This window comes from Elephas maximus, chromosome 5 (genome assembly GCF_024166365.1).
Source record: "Elephas maximus indicus isolate mEleMax1 chromosome 5, mEleMax1 primary haplotype, whole genome shotgun sequence".
NCBI classification, from domain to species: domain Eukaryota; kingdom Metazoa; phylum Chordata; class Mammalia; order Proboscidea; family Elephantidae; genus Elephas; species Elephas maximus.
Genome location: NC_064823.1, coordinates 163525109 through 163544168, shown reverse-complemented (window position 1 = coordinate 163544168; position 19060 = coordinate 163525109). Strand labels below are relative to the sequence as shown.

At 49.9% G+C, this 19060-nt stretch overlaps 1 protein-coding gene across 7 annotated transcripts in view; it reads right to left on the bottom strand.

The window, feature by feature from the left end:
* Positions 1–19060, bottom strand: part of ACOX3 (acyl-CoA oxidase 3, pristanoyl) — an 86983-nt gene that overhangs the window by 28735 nt on the left and 39188 nt on the right. For all 7 annotated transcript variants that reach the window (XR_007517715.1, XM_049886680.1, XM_049886679.1 and 4 more), the window contains 5 exons: positions 17716–17859; positions 17072–17160; positions 11400–11496; positions 3205–3387; positions 1110–1232 (listed from right to left, as the gene is read on the bottom strand). Coding sequence is in view for 6 of the 7 variants with exons in the window: in XM_049886680.1 (XP_049742637.1) it covers positions 1110–1232; positions 3205–3387; positions 11400–11496; positions 17072–17160; positions 17716–17859 (636 nt within the window). In the remaining variant the exon portion in view is untranslated. The remainder of the gene's footprint in view (positions 1–1109; positions 1233–3204; positions 3388–11399; positions 11497–17071; positions 17161–17715; positions 17860–19060) is intronic.

The window sequence follows — 19060 nt, the reverse complement described above, 5'->3', positions numbered from 1 at the left end:
GGGAGCAGATGACCAGGCCTGTCTTCCGCGGCACCTCTGGGTGGGTTGGAGCCGCCAGCCTTTCCGTTAGCAGCTGAGCGTGTTCACTGTTTTTACCACCCAGGACTGCCTCGTACCTGATGTACGTTTTATGAATAGCCTTTTGCTCCTGCTGAATGTCTGATGAGAACGACAAAGGCACACATATGGTTGCTAGATAAAATGACCCATTTCGCTAAGTGTTTTCAACTTCGAATGAGAGGCTACTCTGAGGTCCTGCTGTGGCCTGATTAAGTCACCGCCTTCAGAAAGGATAGCATGTGATTGCACTGTATAACGTTATTAACAGGAGAGCAATCCACACGTCAGCCGGCAAAGCCACAGTGAATCATCTGAGGGAAAACAGGCGTTTAACCCCTTCCTTCTCCCCAACACGTTTGCTCCTCAGATCTCGGTGGCCTCCCGTCTCGCTGTGCCAGGAACACTGCTGTCGTTCCCACACACCCTCCGCCCCTCACTCCTGGGTGTTTATGCCAAGAGTCCAACGTGTGGCAATTGGTTACAGGCTATTTGGGGCGTTGTACGTAACCCCGTATCTGCAGTCTGTTGTGAAAGGCATTTCTTTTGATTCACACTGCTCCCCCGGCCAGGTCTCCAGGGGTCAGCAATCACAGGACTGCTTCTCACACAGCAACCGATCTCGGGGAATCCGACGCAGATGCCTGGCACGGACGCCGGGCCGTCGACTCAGATTCCGTCATCTGGATTCAGACCTTTGTCTGCTGTTTACACAAGGCTTGGAATCATGAAATCTGCTGCCGGGCAGCTTATCGAGGCTTTGCAAAACCACCCTGTTCTCAAAAGGAGAACAGCAGCTGAACTCACAGACGGGGTTTAGGGGACGAGTCAGCCCATCCCTGAAAGACGGGACATGGATAAGTGCCTACACTGTCTAAACCACAGGGGAAGCCGAGGCCAAGTGTGTGGAAATCCACTGGCAGAGCGTGTCTCCGGCTTGATCCCTGCAAGCTGATGCCTCATTTTGTCTTGAATAAAGGCTACATCTTGGTCACTTGGCCCTGGTGAGGGAAATAACCGCACATATGCTGAGAGGAGTCACAAAGGCTCACCTGTCTGGCACTCCGGTCCTGAGTTTGGAGGCCTCGCTGGAACTCCGTAAGGTCCAGAAAGAGAGACTTGTAGAAATGGTCTAAGGCATAGGTGGCCGCCAGGTATGGAAGCAGGCGCCATTGCTAGGACAGACAGACACTCGCGTAAACACATCACATAGCCTCACAAAGGACTGGCCACCTTGGAGATAGTTGGAGGCCAGAAAAGAGAGTGCGTGTGGCGGGGGAGCATCCATGGGCTCCACTCCACACTGCAGAGCACACACAGGCCTTTCTGTGCCTTCACGAAACCTTCATCCCAACAGCCTCTCACCTGAGGTGAGTGAGTAGATGGATGGATGGATGGACGGACGGACAGAGGGAGAGAGGGAGGGATGCATGGATATATGGATGTATGGATGGGTGAATGGGTGGATGATGGATGGATGGATGGATGGATGGGTGGGAGTGTGGACGGAGGGAAGGATGGATGGATGGATGGTTGGATAGAGGGACGGAGGGAGGGATGGAGGGATAGATGAATACATGAATGGATGGATGGATGGACGGGTGGACAGATGGATGGATGGATGGATTGTAGATGGATGGATGGGTGGGTGGATGGGGCGCATAGAGGGATGTGTGGATGGAGTGAAGGATGGAGGGAGGGAATGCTAGATGGGTGGGTGGGCAAATGGGCTGACGGCTGGAGAAGAGGAATAAGCCTGCCAGGAACCTGGGACACCCTCATCACCACCATCCATCTACTGAGTGCTTACTGTGCGTCAGGCATTATGTCACGTGCTCTTTTCATTTAATCCTTTACCCTACCAAGAGGCATTATTATTATTCTAATTAGCTCCAGTTTACAATGGAGAAAACTCAAGCACAGAGAAGTCTCGTCACTTGTCCGAGGGCACACAGCCAGTGGGGGGTGGCAGCTGAGATTAGGAGCCCAGCACCATGGCCTGAGTGGGCTCCTAACCGCTGGCCTACCCTGTGGCCTGGGATCGGCAGTGGGGTGGGCCAGGGTGTGCGCTGCACAGGCATGGATGTCCGAGTGCTTTCCTTTACTGGTGCTCACTGTAAGACAGGTCTGCAGCCACAGGAAGAGATGCTAAGAGTCACAGCAGCAGCTCTGCCACAGTCTCCTCAAATTCCACTCCAACGCACTGTGTGTGCGTGTAGCTTGATTTAGCTCCTGAACTTTGATTTCAGCCACCTATTTGATCTTGGGCTCCCCTACCTGTAAACTGGGAACAGTGATTCTAACACACCTTCATGGTGGCTGATGGTACGCACAAAAGGACAGGTGACACAGGTGACAGGCTGCAGGTAAGCACCACCCGAACATTCCTCAGATAAACAAGCATGTCCCCCTTCCCACTTAGTGACGTCTGCACGGCCCCACGTCACCACCCGCTGCCCCTCAATCAGCTCAGCGGCTGACCTTTGCAGACCGGCAGGACCAGAGGCCCTTGCGCTTGACATCACATCTCTGAGCTCCCCAGGAGAATTTCTTAGGCACAGGATGAACGTGTCAGAGAGCGTGGCTGTGGACACACAATGCTGACCCCTGCCACCAGACATGACCGTCTCCCCAAAGCCTCACCAAGACTCACTCCTTTTCATTTTCCTCATTTTTGCTAGTTCATGTTTAATTTTTAATAAAAAAAATTTCACTAACAGTCCTGCTGCTCTGAATCTGCCTTCCTATTAATTGTGGTGTTACCTGTCCTCTTACCTGTCCTGTTACTATCCTCTTACTTATCCTGTTGTTAACTATCCTCCTATCTGTCCTGTTAACTGCCGTGTTGTTACCTGTCCTGTTACCTGTCCTCCTACCTGCCCTGTTACCTGTCCTCCTACATGTCCTGTTACCCCTCCTCTTACCTGCCCTCCTACCTGTCCTCTTATCTGTCCTATTACCTGCCCTCTTCCCTGTCCTATTACTTGTTCTCTTACCTTACCTGCCCTGTTATGTGTCCTGTTAACTGCCCTGCTAACTGCCTTAAGAGGCTTGATCAACTTTCAGCAACCAAATTCCAACTATTTAAAAGAATTACATCTGCACATGTGATGAAGAGAAAATGAAACCACAGTGGAAACACCATACCTGCATCTGATACTCGAGGATGGGTATTTCGTCTGCATCGGTTGGTCCAAACTGGCGTCGAGTGGCCGAGAATCGGATTGTGATGCACAGGGCCAGTTTCAAGTTGATGATGGACATCCCCATGATGGAGGCACGGCCAAAAGACAAGCTGCCCAGGGAGGCTCCGAAGCGCCGCCTGTCATCCTGGGGGCAAAGCAGTGGGCACCATGAGCAAGGACGCCTAGGTGACCGCAGACACAGCAGGGTGGACATGGAGGCACGCCCATGTTCCTTGTTCAGCAGTGATCAGGTGTCCACGCTGCACAGACGTGGAAGGACCAAGCCAAGGTCCTGCTCTTAGTCACCCCGTGGTGCTTTGACGCACTGAACACTAATGACCTAAGACCAGACATGCTGAGGATGACATCACACATGAAGAAAGTAAAAGGACATTAAAGATGAAGGAAAGAAAGCAAAGACCAAAATGGATGTCAGAAGAGACTCTGAAACTTTCCCTTAAAGGCAGAGTAGCTAAAGCAAAAGAAAGAAATGATGAAGTAAAAGAGCTGAACGGATGACTGCAAAGGGCAGCTCAAGAAGACAAAGTGTTATAATGAAATGTGCAAAGAGCTGGAGTTAGAAAACCAAAAGGGAAGAACACGCTTGACATTTCTGAAGCTGAAAGAACTGAAGAGAAAATTCAAGCCATGAGTTGTAATAGTGAAGGATTCTATGGGTAAAAATTGAGATTTCTTCATGTACTTCAACCAAACCACAATATCTCAACCAAGTAAGATACAAGAATCCCCCTATCTTCTCTTAGAACAGAAATCAAAGAGCTTTGTAAGAATATAAAACTATACCACTCTTCTCAATATTTTGTTTTGTTTTTGGAATCATAATTAAACTATATTATTTATATTAATGCATATTGGGTTTATTATTGTTATTTTTAAATCAGTTAACTTTTTAAAATTTCTAATATGGCAAATAACATTTCGAAGACTAGGAATCCTAGAACACTTAACTGTGCTCACAAGGAACCTGTACATAGACAAAGAGGCAGTGGTTTGAATAGAACAAGAGGATACTGTGTGATATTAAAATCAGGAAAGGTGTGCGCCAGGGTTGTATCTTTTCACCATACCTATTCAGTCTGTATGCTCAGCAAATAATCCGAGAAGCTGGACTATATGAAGAAGAACGGGGCATCAGGATTGGAGGAAGACTCGTTAACAACCTGCGTTATGCAGATGACACAACCTTGCTTGCTGAAAGTGAAGAGGACTTGAAGCACTTACTAATGAAGATCAAAGACCACAGCCTTCAGTGTGGACTGCACCTCAACATAAAGAAAACAAAAATGCTTACAACTGGACCAATGAGCAACATCATGATAAATGGAGAAAAGATTGAAGTTGTCAAGGATTTCATTTTACTTGGATCTACAATCAATGTCCATGGAGTCAAGAAATCCAACAAAGTATTGCATTGGGTAAATCTGCTCCAAAGACCTCTTTAAATTGTTAAAAAGTAAAGCTGTCACTTTGAGGACGAAGGTGCGCCTGACCCAAGCTGTGGTGTTTTCAGTCGCCTCATCAGCATGCAGAAGCTGGACGACGAATAAGGGAGAGCCAAGAAGCATTGATAATTTGAATTGTGGTGTTGGCGAAGGATATTGAATATACCATGGACTGCCAGAAGAACAAATAAATCTGTCCTGGAAGAATTACAGCCAGAATGCTCCTTAGAAGTGAGGATGATGAGACTTCTGAATATGTCATCAGGAGGGATCAGTCCCAGGAGAAGGACATCATGCTTGGCAAGGTAGAGGGTCAGCGAAAAAGAGGAAGACCCTCAACGAGATGGACTGACACAGTGGCTGCAACAATGGGCTCAAGCATGACAACGATTGTGAGGATGGTGCAGGACTAGGCAGTGTTTCGCTCTGTTGTACATGGGGTCACTATGAGCCAGAACCGAATGGACAGCACCTAACAGCAACAACATATGCGTGCAAAAGCTGGACAATGAATAAAAAAGACCAAAGAATTGACGCCTTTGAATTATGATGTTGGTGAAGAATATTGAATATACCATGGACTGCCAGAAGAACAAACCAATCTGTCTTTAAAGAAGCACAGCCAGAATACACCTACACAACCTACATAAGCAGAAGTCCTTTGGGATCATCAATAATTTTTAAGAATATAAACAAGTCCTGAGACAGAAGATTTTGACGGCCACTGATCGGATAGCATGAACTGACCGTTTTATCTAGGCTTCCGATATGTCTGCCCGCGTGATCCACTGGTTTCTGGATGGGCTGTGATGACCTCTCTGGCGACAGCTGTTGCTTTATCTGTGTATCTTCCTGTAGATCTGTCTGCGGTTGCCTGGTGTATTTTGAGGCTGAACCGTGACGTGGACACAAGCTTATGATGGATATACTTTCTGCTTCAATTATTCTTTTGTGCGTACGTAACAACCTTCTTTCCCTCTTATGGCATTTTTTGTCTTAAATTATTTTGGTTCGTATTTACCTGGTATATCTTTCCCCATCCTTTTACTTTCAACTCTTCTGTGTCATTCGGTGTCTTGTCGACAACACACTTTTGTATCTTGTTTTCAGGTTTTCTAACCCAATCCAATGGTTCCATCCTTCAATGAGAGCTCAGAACTCTCTTGCGTCTGTTGTGACTGCTGTTGGAGTAGGGTTTGGTCTCATATTTTCCATCTGTGCTACCACCGTTTTGGTATTTGTTTTTGCTGCCTGTTATAGATTGAATTGTGTCCCCCAAAACTATGAAACTCTGGCCCCTATACCTATAAAACTCAAGCTCTTTGCACATGTCATTATAATATTTAATTTGTCTTCTTGAGCTGCCCTTTGAAGTCAAGTATTATAATGACATGTGCAAAGAGCTGGAGATAGAAAACCAAAAGGGAAGAACACGCTTGGTGTTTCTTAAGCTGAAGGAACTGAAGAAAAAATTCAAACCTCGAGTTGCAATAGTGAAGGATTCTATGGGGAAAATATTAAATGACACAGGAAGCATCAAAAGAAGATGGAAAGAATACAGAGAGTCACTATGCCAAAAAGAATTAGTCAATATTCAACCATTTCAAGAGGTGGCATGTGATCAGGAACCAATGATACCAAAGGAAGAAGTCCAAGCTGCTCTGAAGGCTTTGGCGAAAAACAAGGCTCCAGGAATTGATGGAATATCAACTGAGATGTTTCAACAAACAGATGCAGTGCTGGAGGTGCTCACTCGTCTATGCCAAGAAATATGGAAGACAGCTTCCTGGCCTAGTGACTGGAAGAGATCCGTATTTATGCCTATTCCCAAGAAAGGTGATCCAACTGGATGTGGAAATTATAGAACAATATCAAGTCGGAATCAACTCGACGGCACTGGGTATCATTAATATCACACGCAAGCAACATTTTACTGAAGATCATACAAAAGCGGCTGCAGCAGTATATCGACAGGGAACTGCCAGAAATTCAGGCTGGTTTCAGATGAAGACGTGGAACCAGGGATATCATTGCTGATGTCAGATGGATCCTGGCTGAAAGCAGAGAATACCAGAAGGATGTTTACCTGTGTTTTATTGACTATGCAAAGGCATTCAACTGTGTGGATCATAACAAATTATGGATAACATTGTGAAGAATGGGAATTCCAGAACACTTAATTGTGCTCATGAGGAATGTATACATAGATCAAGAGACAGTTGTTCAGAGAGAACAAGTGGATACTGAGTGGTTTAAAGTCAGGAAAGGTTTGGGTCAGGTTTGTATCTTTTCACCATACCTGTTCAATCTGTACGCTGAGCAAATAATCCCAGAAGCTGGGCTCTAAGAAGAACGGGGCATCAGGATTGGAGGAAGACTCATTAACAACCTGCATTATACAGATGACACAACTTTGATTGCTGAAAATAAAGGGGACTTGAAGCACTTACTAATGAAGATCAAAGACCACAGCCTTAGCAGGAGAGCAGTGAGATGCAGACCCCAAATTCTCATAAAAAGACCAGACTTAATGGTCTGACTGAGACTAGAAGGACCCCAGTGGTCATGGCCCCCAGACCTTCTGTCGGCCCAGGACAGGAACCATTCCCCAAGCCAACTCCTCAGACGGACAGTGGACTGGACAATGGGTTGGAGAGGGATGCTGGTGAGGAGTGAGCTTCTTGGATCAGGTGAACACCTGAGACTATGTTGGCATCTCCTCCCTGGAGGGGAAATAAAAGGGTAGAGGGGGTTAGAAGCCGGTGAAATGGACACGAAAAGAGAGTGGAGGGAGGGAGCGGGCTGTCTCATTAGAGGAGAGCAATTGGGTGTATGTACCGAGGTGTATATAAATTTTTGTGTGACAGACTGACTTGATTTGTAAACTTTCATGTAAAGTTCAAAAAAAAAAAAAAAAAAAGACCACAGTCTTCAGTATGGATTACACCTTAACATAAGAAAACAAAAATCCTCACAACTGGACCAATAAGCCACATCATGATATAATGGAGAAAAGGCTGAAGTTGTCAAGAATTTCATTTTACTTGGATCCATAACCAGCACCTCTGGAAGCAGCAGTCAAGAAATCAAACAACGTATTGCCTTGGGTAAATCTGCTGCAAAAGGCCTCTTGAAAGTGTTGAAAAGCAAAGATGTCACCTTGAAGACTAAGGTGTGCCTGACCCAAACCATGGTATTTTCAATTCATCATATGCATGTGAAAGCTGGACAGTGAATAAGGAAGACCAAAGAAGAATTGACGCCTTTGAATTGTGGTGTTGGCAAAGAATATTCAATATACCATTGACTGCCAAAAGAATGAACAAATATGTCTTGGAAGAAGTGCGGCCAGAATGCTCCTTAGAGGCAAGGATGGCGAGACTGCATCTTACATACTTTGGACATGTTGTCAGAAGGGATTAGTCCCTGGAGAAGGACATCATGCTTGGCAGAGTATGGGGTCAGCGGAAAATAGGAAGACCCTAGAGGAGGTGGATTGACACAGTGGCTGCAACAATGGGCTCAAGCATAATGATTGTAAGGACGGAGCAGGACCTGACAGTGTTTTGTTCTGTGGTACATAGGGCCGCTATGAGTAGGAACTGAATCCACGGCACCTAACAACAACAAAAAAAAAAAAAAAAAAAAATTTTTTTTTTTTTTTTAACAACAACAACATACGTATAAAAGGAGCCCTAGTGGCACAACCCAGTGGTTAAGTGCTCAGCTGCTAACTGAAAGGTTGGCAGTGTGAACCTACCAGCTGCTCGGACGGAGAAAAGACCTGGTGACCTGCTTCCGTAAAGCTTACTGCCAGAGGTATGGGAGATAAACCAGCTGCCTTGGAAAGCCTACGGGGCAGGTCTGCTCTCACACGGGGCTGCTATGAGTTGAAACTGACTCCACGGCACCCAACAACAACATAATATCTATAAATACGATCCTCTCTGGAAACAGCGTTTACTTTGTTATGAATTAGGCCGTCCTCAAGTAGGGTGGGTTCTATATCCCTTCTGAGTTACGCAAAGGGCAGATGGGACACAGCGACACACACGGGGGAATCAGACGCCACGTGAGGACTGTCTACAAGCCAAGGAACCCAGGAACGCCCAAGGCTACTGACAAGGAAAAACTCCACATGGTGGAGACCCCGGTTTGGACTTTAGGCCTCCAGAACTGTGAGAAAACAGACTTCTGTGCTTTAAAGCTGCCCGCGTGCGGTTTCTGTATTACGGTGGCTCTTGGAGCCTAAGACAGTGTCCACCCCCCATTTCTCATTTCTGTTGGCTAGATAACGTTTTCTCCTGTTGGGTCGAAAGTCCTGCTTCTACTGTCGTTCTTATTGTGGTTGCCCTTCAGGTCTATGTCCATGATCATGTCCCCACTGGCCTCTTAAACTTGCTAATACCTTCCCCCAAAGAGACAAAACCACCAGCCCACACTGTCAGACCCCTTGTGCGGGGGTGTGTATGTGTGTATATGTACATATACGTACGTATATATGTATGAATGCATATAGTTTCGTTTAATACAACAATAAACCTTCCCAAGTGACTTCTCAGCCTTAGTTCCCATGGAGTCCCTGGGTGGTGTAAACAGTTAATGAGCTCAGCAGCTCACTGAAAGGTTGGAGGTTTAAGTCCACCCACAAGTACCTCAGAAGAAAAGCCTGGCAACTGAGTTCTAAAAAATCAGCCACTGAAAGCTTTACGGAGCACGATTCTACTCTGACACACAGAGGGTCACCGTGAATCGTGTTCTACTCGATGGCAGCTGGTTTATCTCCCACAGCTCTGGCTGTTTCTCCTGGGTTTATCCCTTGGTCACCATGAGTTGGGGTCTACTCAGTGGCAGCTGGTTTGTCTCCCACACCTCTGGCTGTTCTCCCACACCTCTGGCTGTTCTCCCAGGCCTGTTTCTTGAGTTATTTGAACCCTCCTTCAGAGGTATTTCCACCATGGTATTCACGTGGCGGTCTTCCAAAGCTCTGCATGCCTGACAATATTTTTATTATGCTCTCACCTAAGACTGATCGTTTAAGTGGATTTTAAAAATAATTTTAAAACACAAATATAAAGCTATTTCCTTCAACAGTTTCAAGTATTAGCTCACTGTCTTCTTGCACCTAGAGTTGTACCTGAGAAATCTGTTGTTATACTGATTTTTGTCCCAGTGGAACTGGATCTTCTCTTTCTCTGGAAGCTTCCAGAATTTTCTACCTTTGAAAATTTCTACCTTTGAAAATTAAATTTCCTTAGTGTGTCTCAGTATGGGCTTTTCCTTATTTGGTACCCATCGATCCCTTCAAGCAGAGGTCTTCCTTTCTTAATTTAGAGAAACTTATCTCCATCATCTCTGCAGTCTCTTCTTCCCTGCAGTCTCTGGTAAGCGCCGTCAACATGGTTTTACAATCACTAATTCCTGCTTCCACTACACATATCTCATTTACTGAGTTCTGTTTTTCAACTATTTTGTTTGAGGAGCCCTGGTGACGCAGTCGTTAAGAGCTTGGCTGCTAACCGAAAGGTCGGGGGTTCAAACCCACCAGCAGCTCCACAGGAGAAAGACGTGGCAGTCTGCTTCTATAAAGACTACAGCCTTCGAAACCCTGTGGGGCGATCCTGCTCTGTTCTCCAGGGTCGCTATGAGTGCAGTCGGCTCCTCGGCGATGGGTATGCTAATAACCCCAGTTTTAAATGACTTCTTATACTGCTAACTTCTTCTCTAGCTCCTTACGCACACGTGTCATGCTTGTTCTAACTTCCTGTTCTTCCTGCCGTGCTCTGCTCCGGGCAGTAGACACTCCAGGAGCTCTTTCTTTGGAAGGGCACTGCTCGGCCTGTGGTCACTTCGAAGGGGCCCCCTTGGCGTGTGGTCACATTGAGTCCGTAACTCCAAGGGTGATCATGGTCAGCTACTCCGTCTTAGGCTGTCCCTGGGAAGGGCCTGGCCCACCACAGTCCCTCAGTGAATGTGGGGGGGTGAGCCCCAGACACTAGTGAGCACTGTCTGTCAGCCCCAGTCATGGGCAGGCCGCAGGCAGCCCTTCTGGTCAGGCTTAACCTTTAAGTTCTTGGGGGCACACTGCGAGAAGGGGGCAGCCTCCCCGGTTGTCATCCTAAAGGTGTGGGAGGAAAGAATGCCCATGGGTCACCCAGCAGCAGGGTTGTCAACTTCTGCAGTGCCCTGAGTTCACCCCTGACCACTAGTATCGGAGGTGTGCCTGGCCCCAGAAGTTCCTTCCCTGTCCACTGGAACTAAAGCCAAGAGAGAGCACCCCCGCACAGCAAACCCTGGGGGTCTCCATCAGTCAGGCAGGGGGAATGCCCCGTGAGGGTCGGAGGACGGGGCCTGTTCCAGGTTAAATGATAGGGAGGTCTCAGCCACAGGCACCACGTGTGTGTCGAGGGGGGGCCCTGCCAGTTCCCACAGTGGGAGGTCTCAGCCACCAGCACCCCATGAGTGTTGAGGGGGGAGCCCTCCCAGGTCCCTCAGTGGGGGGCTCAGCCACCGGCATCCCGTGACTGTTGAGGGGGGCCCTCCCAGGTCCCACAGTGGGGGGCTCAGTCACCGGCACCCCATGAGCATCAGGGGGAGGCCCTCCTAGGTGCCACAGTGGGGGGCTCAGCCACACCTAGAAGCACTGTCTCCAAGCCTTTGCTTCACCCACAACCCTCCCTGGAAACGCCAGTACCTTAAATGGAGTGACATAGGTGCCTTCGGGGGTGACGTCCCCTGTGCGGTTCAGAAGGTCCCGGCGAGGAATCCGAACCTTGTGGAACACGGCGAAGCTGTTCAGAGACACGGCAAGACCCTGGTTAGACCAGAGACTAGCCCGGGAGCTCTGTCTTTCCCCTTGAAACCCAGTAAATGAAACCAAAGTGTCACTTAGAAGGTAATATGACCCCACAGAGACAGAACACACCAGGGGACAGGAAATAACAAATCTTTCCATATAAAAAAGTAAGTAAAAAAAAAAAAAAAACTAGTGGCGTGTGTGGTGGGGTTCCAGGTGAAGCAAGCCTGGCCATACATCGCTAATTACCAAAGGCACGTTCTTCATTCCGTGGGCTAAGTCTCAGGGTGGCCGGGCGTGCTCTGGGAATACGTGCCAGGGAGAACTCACCACCGAGAACACTTAGGGGGCAGTTATCCACCAGGGGAGATGGGGACTCAGCTCCTCGGAGGCGTGCAGCCTCTGAATCACCACCTTCGATCCCATACCAGAACCCACAATTACGCGATAAAGTCGGCAAGCTGGAGTTTAAACCCTCAAGTTAAACACGAGACTTTGCCTTGCTGTACCAGTGAGCATGGGGGGGGTCCCCAGGTTCCATGGTGGAGGGCTCAGTCAGCACTGCCCCGTGAGCATTGGAGGAGACACCCCCAGGTTCCATGGTAGGGGGGCTCAGTCAGCACTGCCCTGTGAGCATGGGGGGAGACCCTCCCAGGTTCCATGGTGGGGGGCTCAGTCAGCAGTACCCTGTGAGCATCGGGGGAGACCCTCCCAGGCTCCATGGTGGGGGGCTCAGTCAGCAGTGCCCCATGAGCACTGGGGGAGATACCCCCAGGTTCCATGGTGGGGGGCTCATTCAGCAGCACCTGTGAGTATTAGGGGGACCTCCCAGGTTCCACAGTGGAGCTGAAATTTTAAACCCTTAAGTCAAACACAAGAACTTGTCTTGCTGTATCAGTTTTTCAATAGCAAGCACATTCGTTTTTTGTGGGCAGTAGAGGACAGACCTACGGCTCTGTCATTACGGACTGGCCATGTATTAAGAGGAGTCCCTGGGAGGAGCAAAGAATGAAGCACCAGGCTACTAGCTGAATGGTTGGCAGCTCAAACCCACCCAAAGACACCTTGGAAGACAGGCCTGGCAATCTGTCCCTGAAAGGCTACAGCCATGAAAACTCATGGAGCAGTTCTACTCTGCACACACGGGGTCGCCACGAATCGGAATCCGCTGCGTGGCAGCAACCTGGTTTCTGTGCTAACAACCGAAGATGTCTTCCGAGCTCATCTGCAGAGAACGGCAGCACCAGGCCGGGGAGGAGGCCGTCTGCTCGCCCTCCCTGCCACCTGCCCATCCTTCAACTCAGCTCCTGGACCGCACCCTCCTCAAGTCACCAGTCCTGACTGAGTCCCAGGACGGCCCTGCTCCTGCCTCTCACCTCCACCTGGAAGCAACGCCCAGAGCTGCCTGCCTCTCTCTCCCGTGAGCTCCTGCCACAAGCTCCCTTCTGGCTTTTTCTCCACACTCTGCCTCTCCCACCTGTCTCCTCCCGGGGCCAGGCACCCTTCCCACCTGCTGCTCCATCCCCATGGAATGTAAGCCCTTTGGAACAAGGTGGAAGGTCCCCCGCCTCACCCACCCACTCCCCAACAGCACTGCTCTCCTCTCTGAGCTGCAGGCCTGGCACACCTGTTACACAGGGAGCCTCAAACGGCCTCAGCACGGCCCCAGATTGTGTACCTGTTCACAGCCAGCTGAGGCCTGTGAGCCCAAAAAAGCCTACTGGTGCCAAACTCAAATTTGTACACAAACTCAAATTTTTAGCCACTTGGAGCCAGCCTGCTTTTCATACCCCACAAAACTGCGCCCAACACCTGCTGGCCTTAAATAAGCTAAAACCCTATGGTTATAAGCTCTCAGCACTGCTACTCCGGGGCACTCTTACGGACCCACACACGGACACAATATAGGCAAACGTCAGCCCCTCTCTCCTCTCCCTAAGACACTAGGATGACCCACACAGGGACACCATGGAGGCACACCTCAGCCACCTCTCCTCTCCCCGGGGTTTCCTTCCTCCTCCCCTTGTGGGGCTCCCTGTATCCCTTGCCTCCAGTAGACCTCCTGCTGTGGGATCACCCTCTGCATGGTGTAATGTGTCAACCCCAACAAATAACTAGTGCAAGCTGCTATCTCCTGGTCACATCTCTTCCTGTGATCAGCCCGACTTCCCTACAACTCACTCCACCACCTCTGCCCCCGCTTCCTGCCAGCCCTTGGATCTCACACTGCCCAGAGAGCCCCACTTTCCCACATGAACATCCAGGTGGCACCACCTCCTCCAGGAAGCCCACCAAGATGATGCTACGTACTCCACAGAGGATGTAGGGTCCCTCAGCACTCCTAGAGCCACCCCATTCTGCGGTGACCATCAGCAGTCCATGTTCCTCACTTGGCCACTGGCTTCTGTTCGGCTGTTTCCTGGGGGTCTTATGCACGTTTTGACAAGGGGGCCACAGTGCCCAGGACATACCAGTCACTTAATAAATACAGGGTGGGGTGAGACACGACCCTTTGGGGGGCGGGCACTACCCCCATGAAGGCCCAGTCCTGGAGCAGCCCTGAGGGGAAGGTCCACCACCTCTCCCTGCATCCAGGGCACAGCAAGGACCCCAGGGCTGCAACGTCCCTCACAAGCCCTTAGGGAGGCAGAGGAGAGAGTGCTGTCAGTGAGGGATTCCGCTGGTTCCAGGCAGAGGCAGCTCAGCCTCCAGTACACAGCCAGCTGAGCTGCTGCCGCCCTCCTCAGCCTAGGCGCGGGGCACGCAGAGCCGGCCAGACAGGAACTCGCAGGTTTGCACTGTGACAGCCACCGAGGCTCGGCTCAGGAAGGATGGCCCAGGTCCCACACTCAGAATGTCCCTGGCCTCAGAGCTATGGCTGCTAACCAAAAGGTGGACAGTTCGAATCCACCAGATGCTCCCTGGAAACCAATGGTGCAGTTTTACTCTGTCCTATAAGGGCGCTATGAGTTGAAATTGACTCGACGGCAATGGGTTTATTGTTTTTTTTTTTTTTTGGCCTTGGTGCAAACGCCTAGTGAGTTCTGGCTTCCCACGGGAAAGCCCAGCAGCACCCCTGCCTGCTAGATTCTGCTCGCTGGAAGCGCCTTTTTTTTTTTTAATTTTTATTGTCCTTTAAGTGAAAGTTTACAAATCAAGTCAGTTTCTCATACAAAAATTTATATACACCTTGCTATATACTCCTAATTGCTCTGTCCCTAATGAGACAGCCCACTCTTTCCCTCCACTCTCTCTTTTCGTGTCCATTCCGCCAGCTTCTGACCCCCTCTGCCCCCTCATCTCCCCTCCAGATAGGAGATGCCCACATAGTCTCAAGTGCCTGCTTGATCCAAGAAGCTCACTCCTCACCAGCATCTTTTTCTATCCCATTGTCCAGTCCAATCCCTGTCTGAAGAGTTGGCTTTGAGAATGGATCCTGTCCTGGGCTAACAGAAGGTCTGCGGGCCATGACCACCGGGGTCCTTCTAGTCTCAGTCAGACCATTAAGTCTGGTCTTTTTATGAGAATTTGGGGTCTGCATCCCACTGCTGTCCTGCTCCCTCTGGGGTTCTCTGTTTTGTTCCCTGTCAGGGCAGTCATCGGTTGTAGCCAGACACCATCTAGTCCTTCTGGTCTCAGGCTGATGTAGTCTCTGGTTTATGTGGCCCTTTCTGTCTCTTGGGCTCATAATTACCTTGTGTCTTTGGTGTTCTTCATTCTCCTTTGATCCAGGTGGGTTGAGACCAACTGATGCATCTTAGATGGTCACTTGCCGGCATTTAAGACTCCAGGTGCCACTCTCCAAAGTGGGATGCAGAATGTTTTCCTAATAGATTTTATTATGCCAATTGACTTAGATGTCGCCTGACACCATGGTCCCCAGACCCCTGCCCCTGCTACACTGGTGGAAGTGCCCTTTTCGAGGAGGAAGCTGAGTAGATTCATACTTGAGTTCAGCTGAGAGCACCCTGTCATCAACTTATTCTCTTCGCATCATTTCTGTAGCACAAACACCATTCCAGAAAGAGCCAGATGGAGCCAGATGGGAGGACAACCTGCAACGAGGACCCCTGGGGTCCTCATGGGTGGGAAGGGGGCTCACAGGGACAGACCTGCTCCCAGACACCACGTGCACTGCCTCCCTGGGCTCCGGAGACAAGCACTGTCTCCTCAGGCAAGCAGACGACAGTGGCCGTGCCCCAGCCTGGAGTTCCGAGGAAAACACCACCGGAAAGAATCTTCACTCCTCAGCTGCCAGAGCCATTGGGCTGAGGCCAACTCACTCCACTTACGTCTGCCCCGGATCCCTCAGCCACTGTCCCATATACTCGGAAATTCAAACCACACTGTACTTTTTCAACATAAGTGATCTCTGAATCGTAAAAACCAGTTAGGACGCCAATATTTGACTTAGATGGAAAAGCCAGGTGGAATTCAGAGGAGGAGCCCTGCCAGGGTTTCCGTTTGTGCTTAAAGACCATCTCTAATTTTCAATGCTGTGGCGCCTCCTGCTGGGCACGCGTCCTCTGACCCAGCAGGTGGGGGGAATGGATGAATGCCCGAAGGGCCCAGGAAAGGATGAAGGTACCTCTCGGAGGAGGATGGGGGCTCACTGCCTGACTCACACACCAGGTCCAACCCCAGACTGGCACCCACAGGCTGGAGACCCTACCAAGTCACATCACCTGTGAAGGCTCAGGGACTCAATGTGTCTGCAGCCAGTGTCAGTGTCCTCTGCCCCTGTCCGCTGGGTGGGGTGAGGATCACGCCTCTGAGCAGTGATAGTCCCTAGAAAAAGGGCAGCACCAGGGGCAGCTGGCGCTGTGACACGGGCGGTGCAGGGAGCAGTGTGGAGGCCCAAGCTCGCTAAGACCTCACAAGGGAGGCAGGCCCAGGCTACAGGCTGTGGCCCCCAGGCTGCAAGCATCTGGCCTGATGGGAGCGCCGCCCCTGTGCTGGGGGAGAAGACCGTCTATTCAGCACTCTAATCTAGTTCTGGAAACGCTGGTGGCGCAGTGGTTAAGAGCTACAGCTGCTAACCAGAAAAAGATCAGTAGTTAGGAAACCATATGGGGCAGTTCTACTCTGTCCTATAGGGTCACTATGAGTCAGAATCAACTCGACTGGTAATCTAGTTCTGGGAGTCCCTGGGTGGCGCAAACATTTAAGTGCTTGGCTGCTAACGGAAGGCTAGAGGTTCAAGTCTACCCAAGGCGCCTCGGAAGAAAGGGCTGGTGATGTGCTGAAGAATCAGCCATTGAAAACCCAACAGAGCGCAGTCCTACTGTGACACACGTGGGTTCACCATGAGTCAGGGCCAACCCCACAGTGGCTAGTAAGGCAAGCCCTTGCGGTCCATCTCCTACCCGTGCATGGGTGAAGCGCGTGTCCCCGGCACGGTCAACCTGGCTCCTCCGCAGTTGAGGGTCAGCAGGAGGAGTGGCACCCACACCTTGTGAGATCGTGGGGGCAACGATGCACCTGAGGCTCGTCAGCAGTCAAGCTCTGAGCAACCTGGGCAGCGCCCCCCGAAGGAAGCACCGGACCCAGAGCCCAGCATGTCCACTCACCCATTATCTAGCCCGTTCTGCCCGAGCTTCCTGCCAATGTCGCCAACCATCACCCCGGGCATGGGGAGCAGGGTCTTTGGGTCCCGGATCTGCACAAAACCACAGAAAGCCACAACGCGGTTGTCACGTGCAGGGAAACCAGAACGAGTACGTTCCAAAGCCCCCTGACTGAGCCGTGAGCTTCCTCTGAGGAGCTGCAGAGGGTTGGATAGTACCCTGTAAAAATGACATGTCTGCGTCCTAACACCAGGACCTGTGACTATGACCATATTTGGAAACAAGGTCTTTGCAGGTGGGATTGAGTTAAAGAGCTTGAGATGAGGACAGCATCCTGGATTAGGGTGGGTGCTAAAACCAATGACGGTCATCCTTTAGAGAGAAAGGGAGGGGGAGATGGGAACAGGAAGACAGGGGAGATGGCCACATGAGCCTAGGGAAAGACGGCAGTGATGTGGCCACTCGCCCAACACAAGGGCCCATCCCAAGGTATTGAGGACCCCTCTGGTCTCTAAGCCCCCCATCCCAGGGTGCTGAGGACCCATCTCGTCTCTGAGCCCCCATCCCAGGATGCTGAGGACCCCTCTCGTCTCTGAGCCCCGTCCCAGGGTACTGAGGACCCCTCTCGTCTCTGAGCCCCGTCCTACCTGTACCACAAAGGCGTGCAGCCCGTGACACTGGCCTCCTGGCGTGTGCAGCTGAGCATACACGACCGCATGAGTAGCTGTCTTCCCCATGTTGCCAACCCAAAATTTGGATGCTTTGAAGTCAGGGGAGTGTATGATGAATTCCTGTATGTGGGAAAGAAGGCAGAGCTAGCAACTGAAACACACACAGAACTTTTACTTCTTTTTGATTAAATTTTCTCTGGTCAAAGTCTTTGAGGTAAGAGTAAAGACTGGGCGTTTTATTTCCTGTGGAGCTTAAAGCCCATTGCCGTTGAGTTGGTTCCCACTCACTGATTCCCACTCACGGAACCCGACTTGCATCACAGTAGAACTGAACGCCACAGGGTTTCCGATGCCGTCATCTTTACAGAAGCAGATCACCGGGCCTTTCTTCTCTGACACTGCTGGATGGATTCCAACCACCAACCTTTCAGTTCGTAGTTGAGCGTAAACCATTTGCACCATCCAAGGTCTTGTTGTTGTTGGTTGTATCAAGTCAGCTCCGATGCTTGGTGAACTCACGTACAACAGAGTGAAATACTACCCGGTCCTGCACCATCTTCATAGTCGTTGTATGTTTGGGTCCACTGTTCATCTCATGGAGGTTTCCCTCGTTTTTGCTGACCCTCTACTTCACCAAACATGATGTCCTTTTCTAGCGATTGGTCATTCATGACAACGTGTCCAAAGTAAGCAAACCAAAGTCTCACAGCTCTTGCCGCTAGGGAGCACTCTGGCTGTACTTCTTCCAAAACAGATGTGTTTGTTCTTTTGGCAGTCCATGGCATATTCAATATTCTTCGCCAACACCATAATGCAAAGGCGTCAATTCTTCTTCACTCTTCCTTATTCGTTGTCCAGCTTTCACATGCATATGAGGTGATTCACAACACCAAGGCTTGGGTCAGGTGCACCTTAGTCCCCAAAGTGACATCTTCACTTTTGAAAGCTTTAAAGAGGTCTTTTGATGCAGATTTGCCCAACACAATACGTCATCTGATTTCTCGACTGCTGCTTCCACAGGTGTTGATTGTGGATCCAAGAAGAATGAAACCCTTGACAACTTCAATTTCTGCACCATTTTTCATGACGTTTTGTGTTGGTTCAGTTGTGAGGATTTTTGTTCTCTTTATGTTCAGGTGTAATCCCTACCGGAGGCTGTGGTTGGTCTTTGACCTTCATTAGTGAGTGCTTCATTCCTTGAAATAATAGTCATTATTTTCTATAGGAAGCTTCTTCTTTAAGTCATATGACCCAGGAATATGCTTTGGACATGTCATCAGGAAAGACCAGTTGCTAGAAATGGACACCAAGGTCGGTAAAG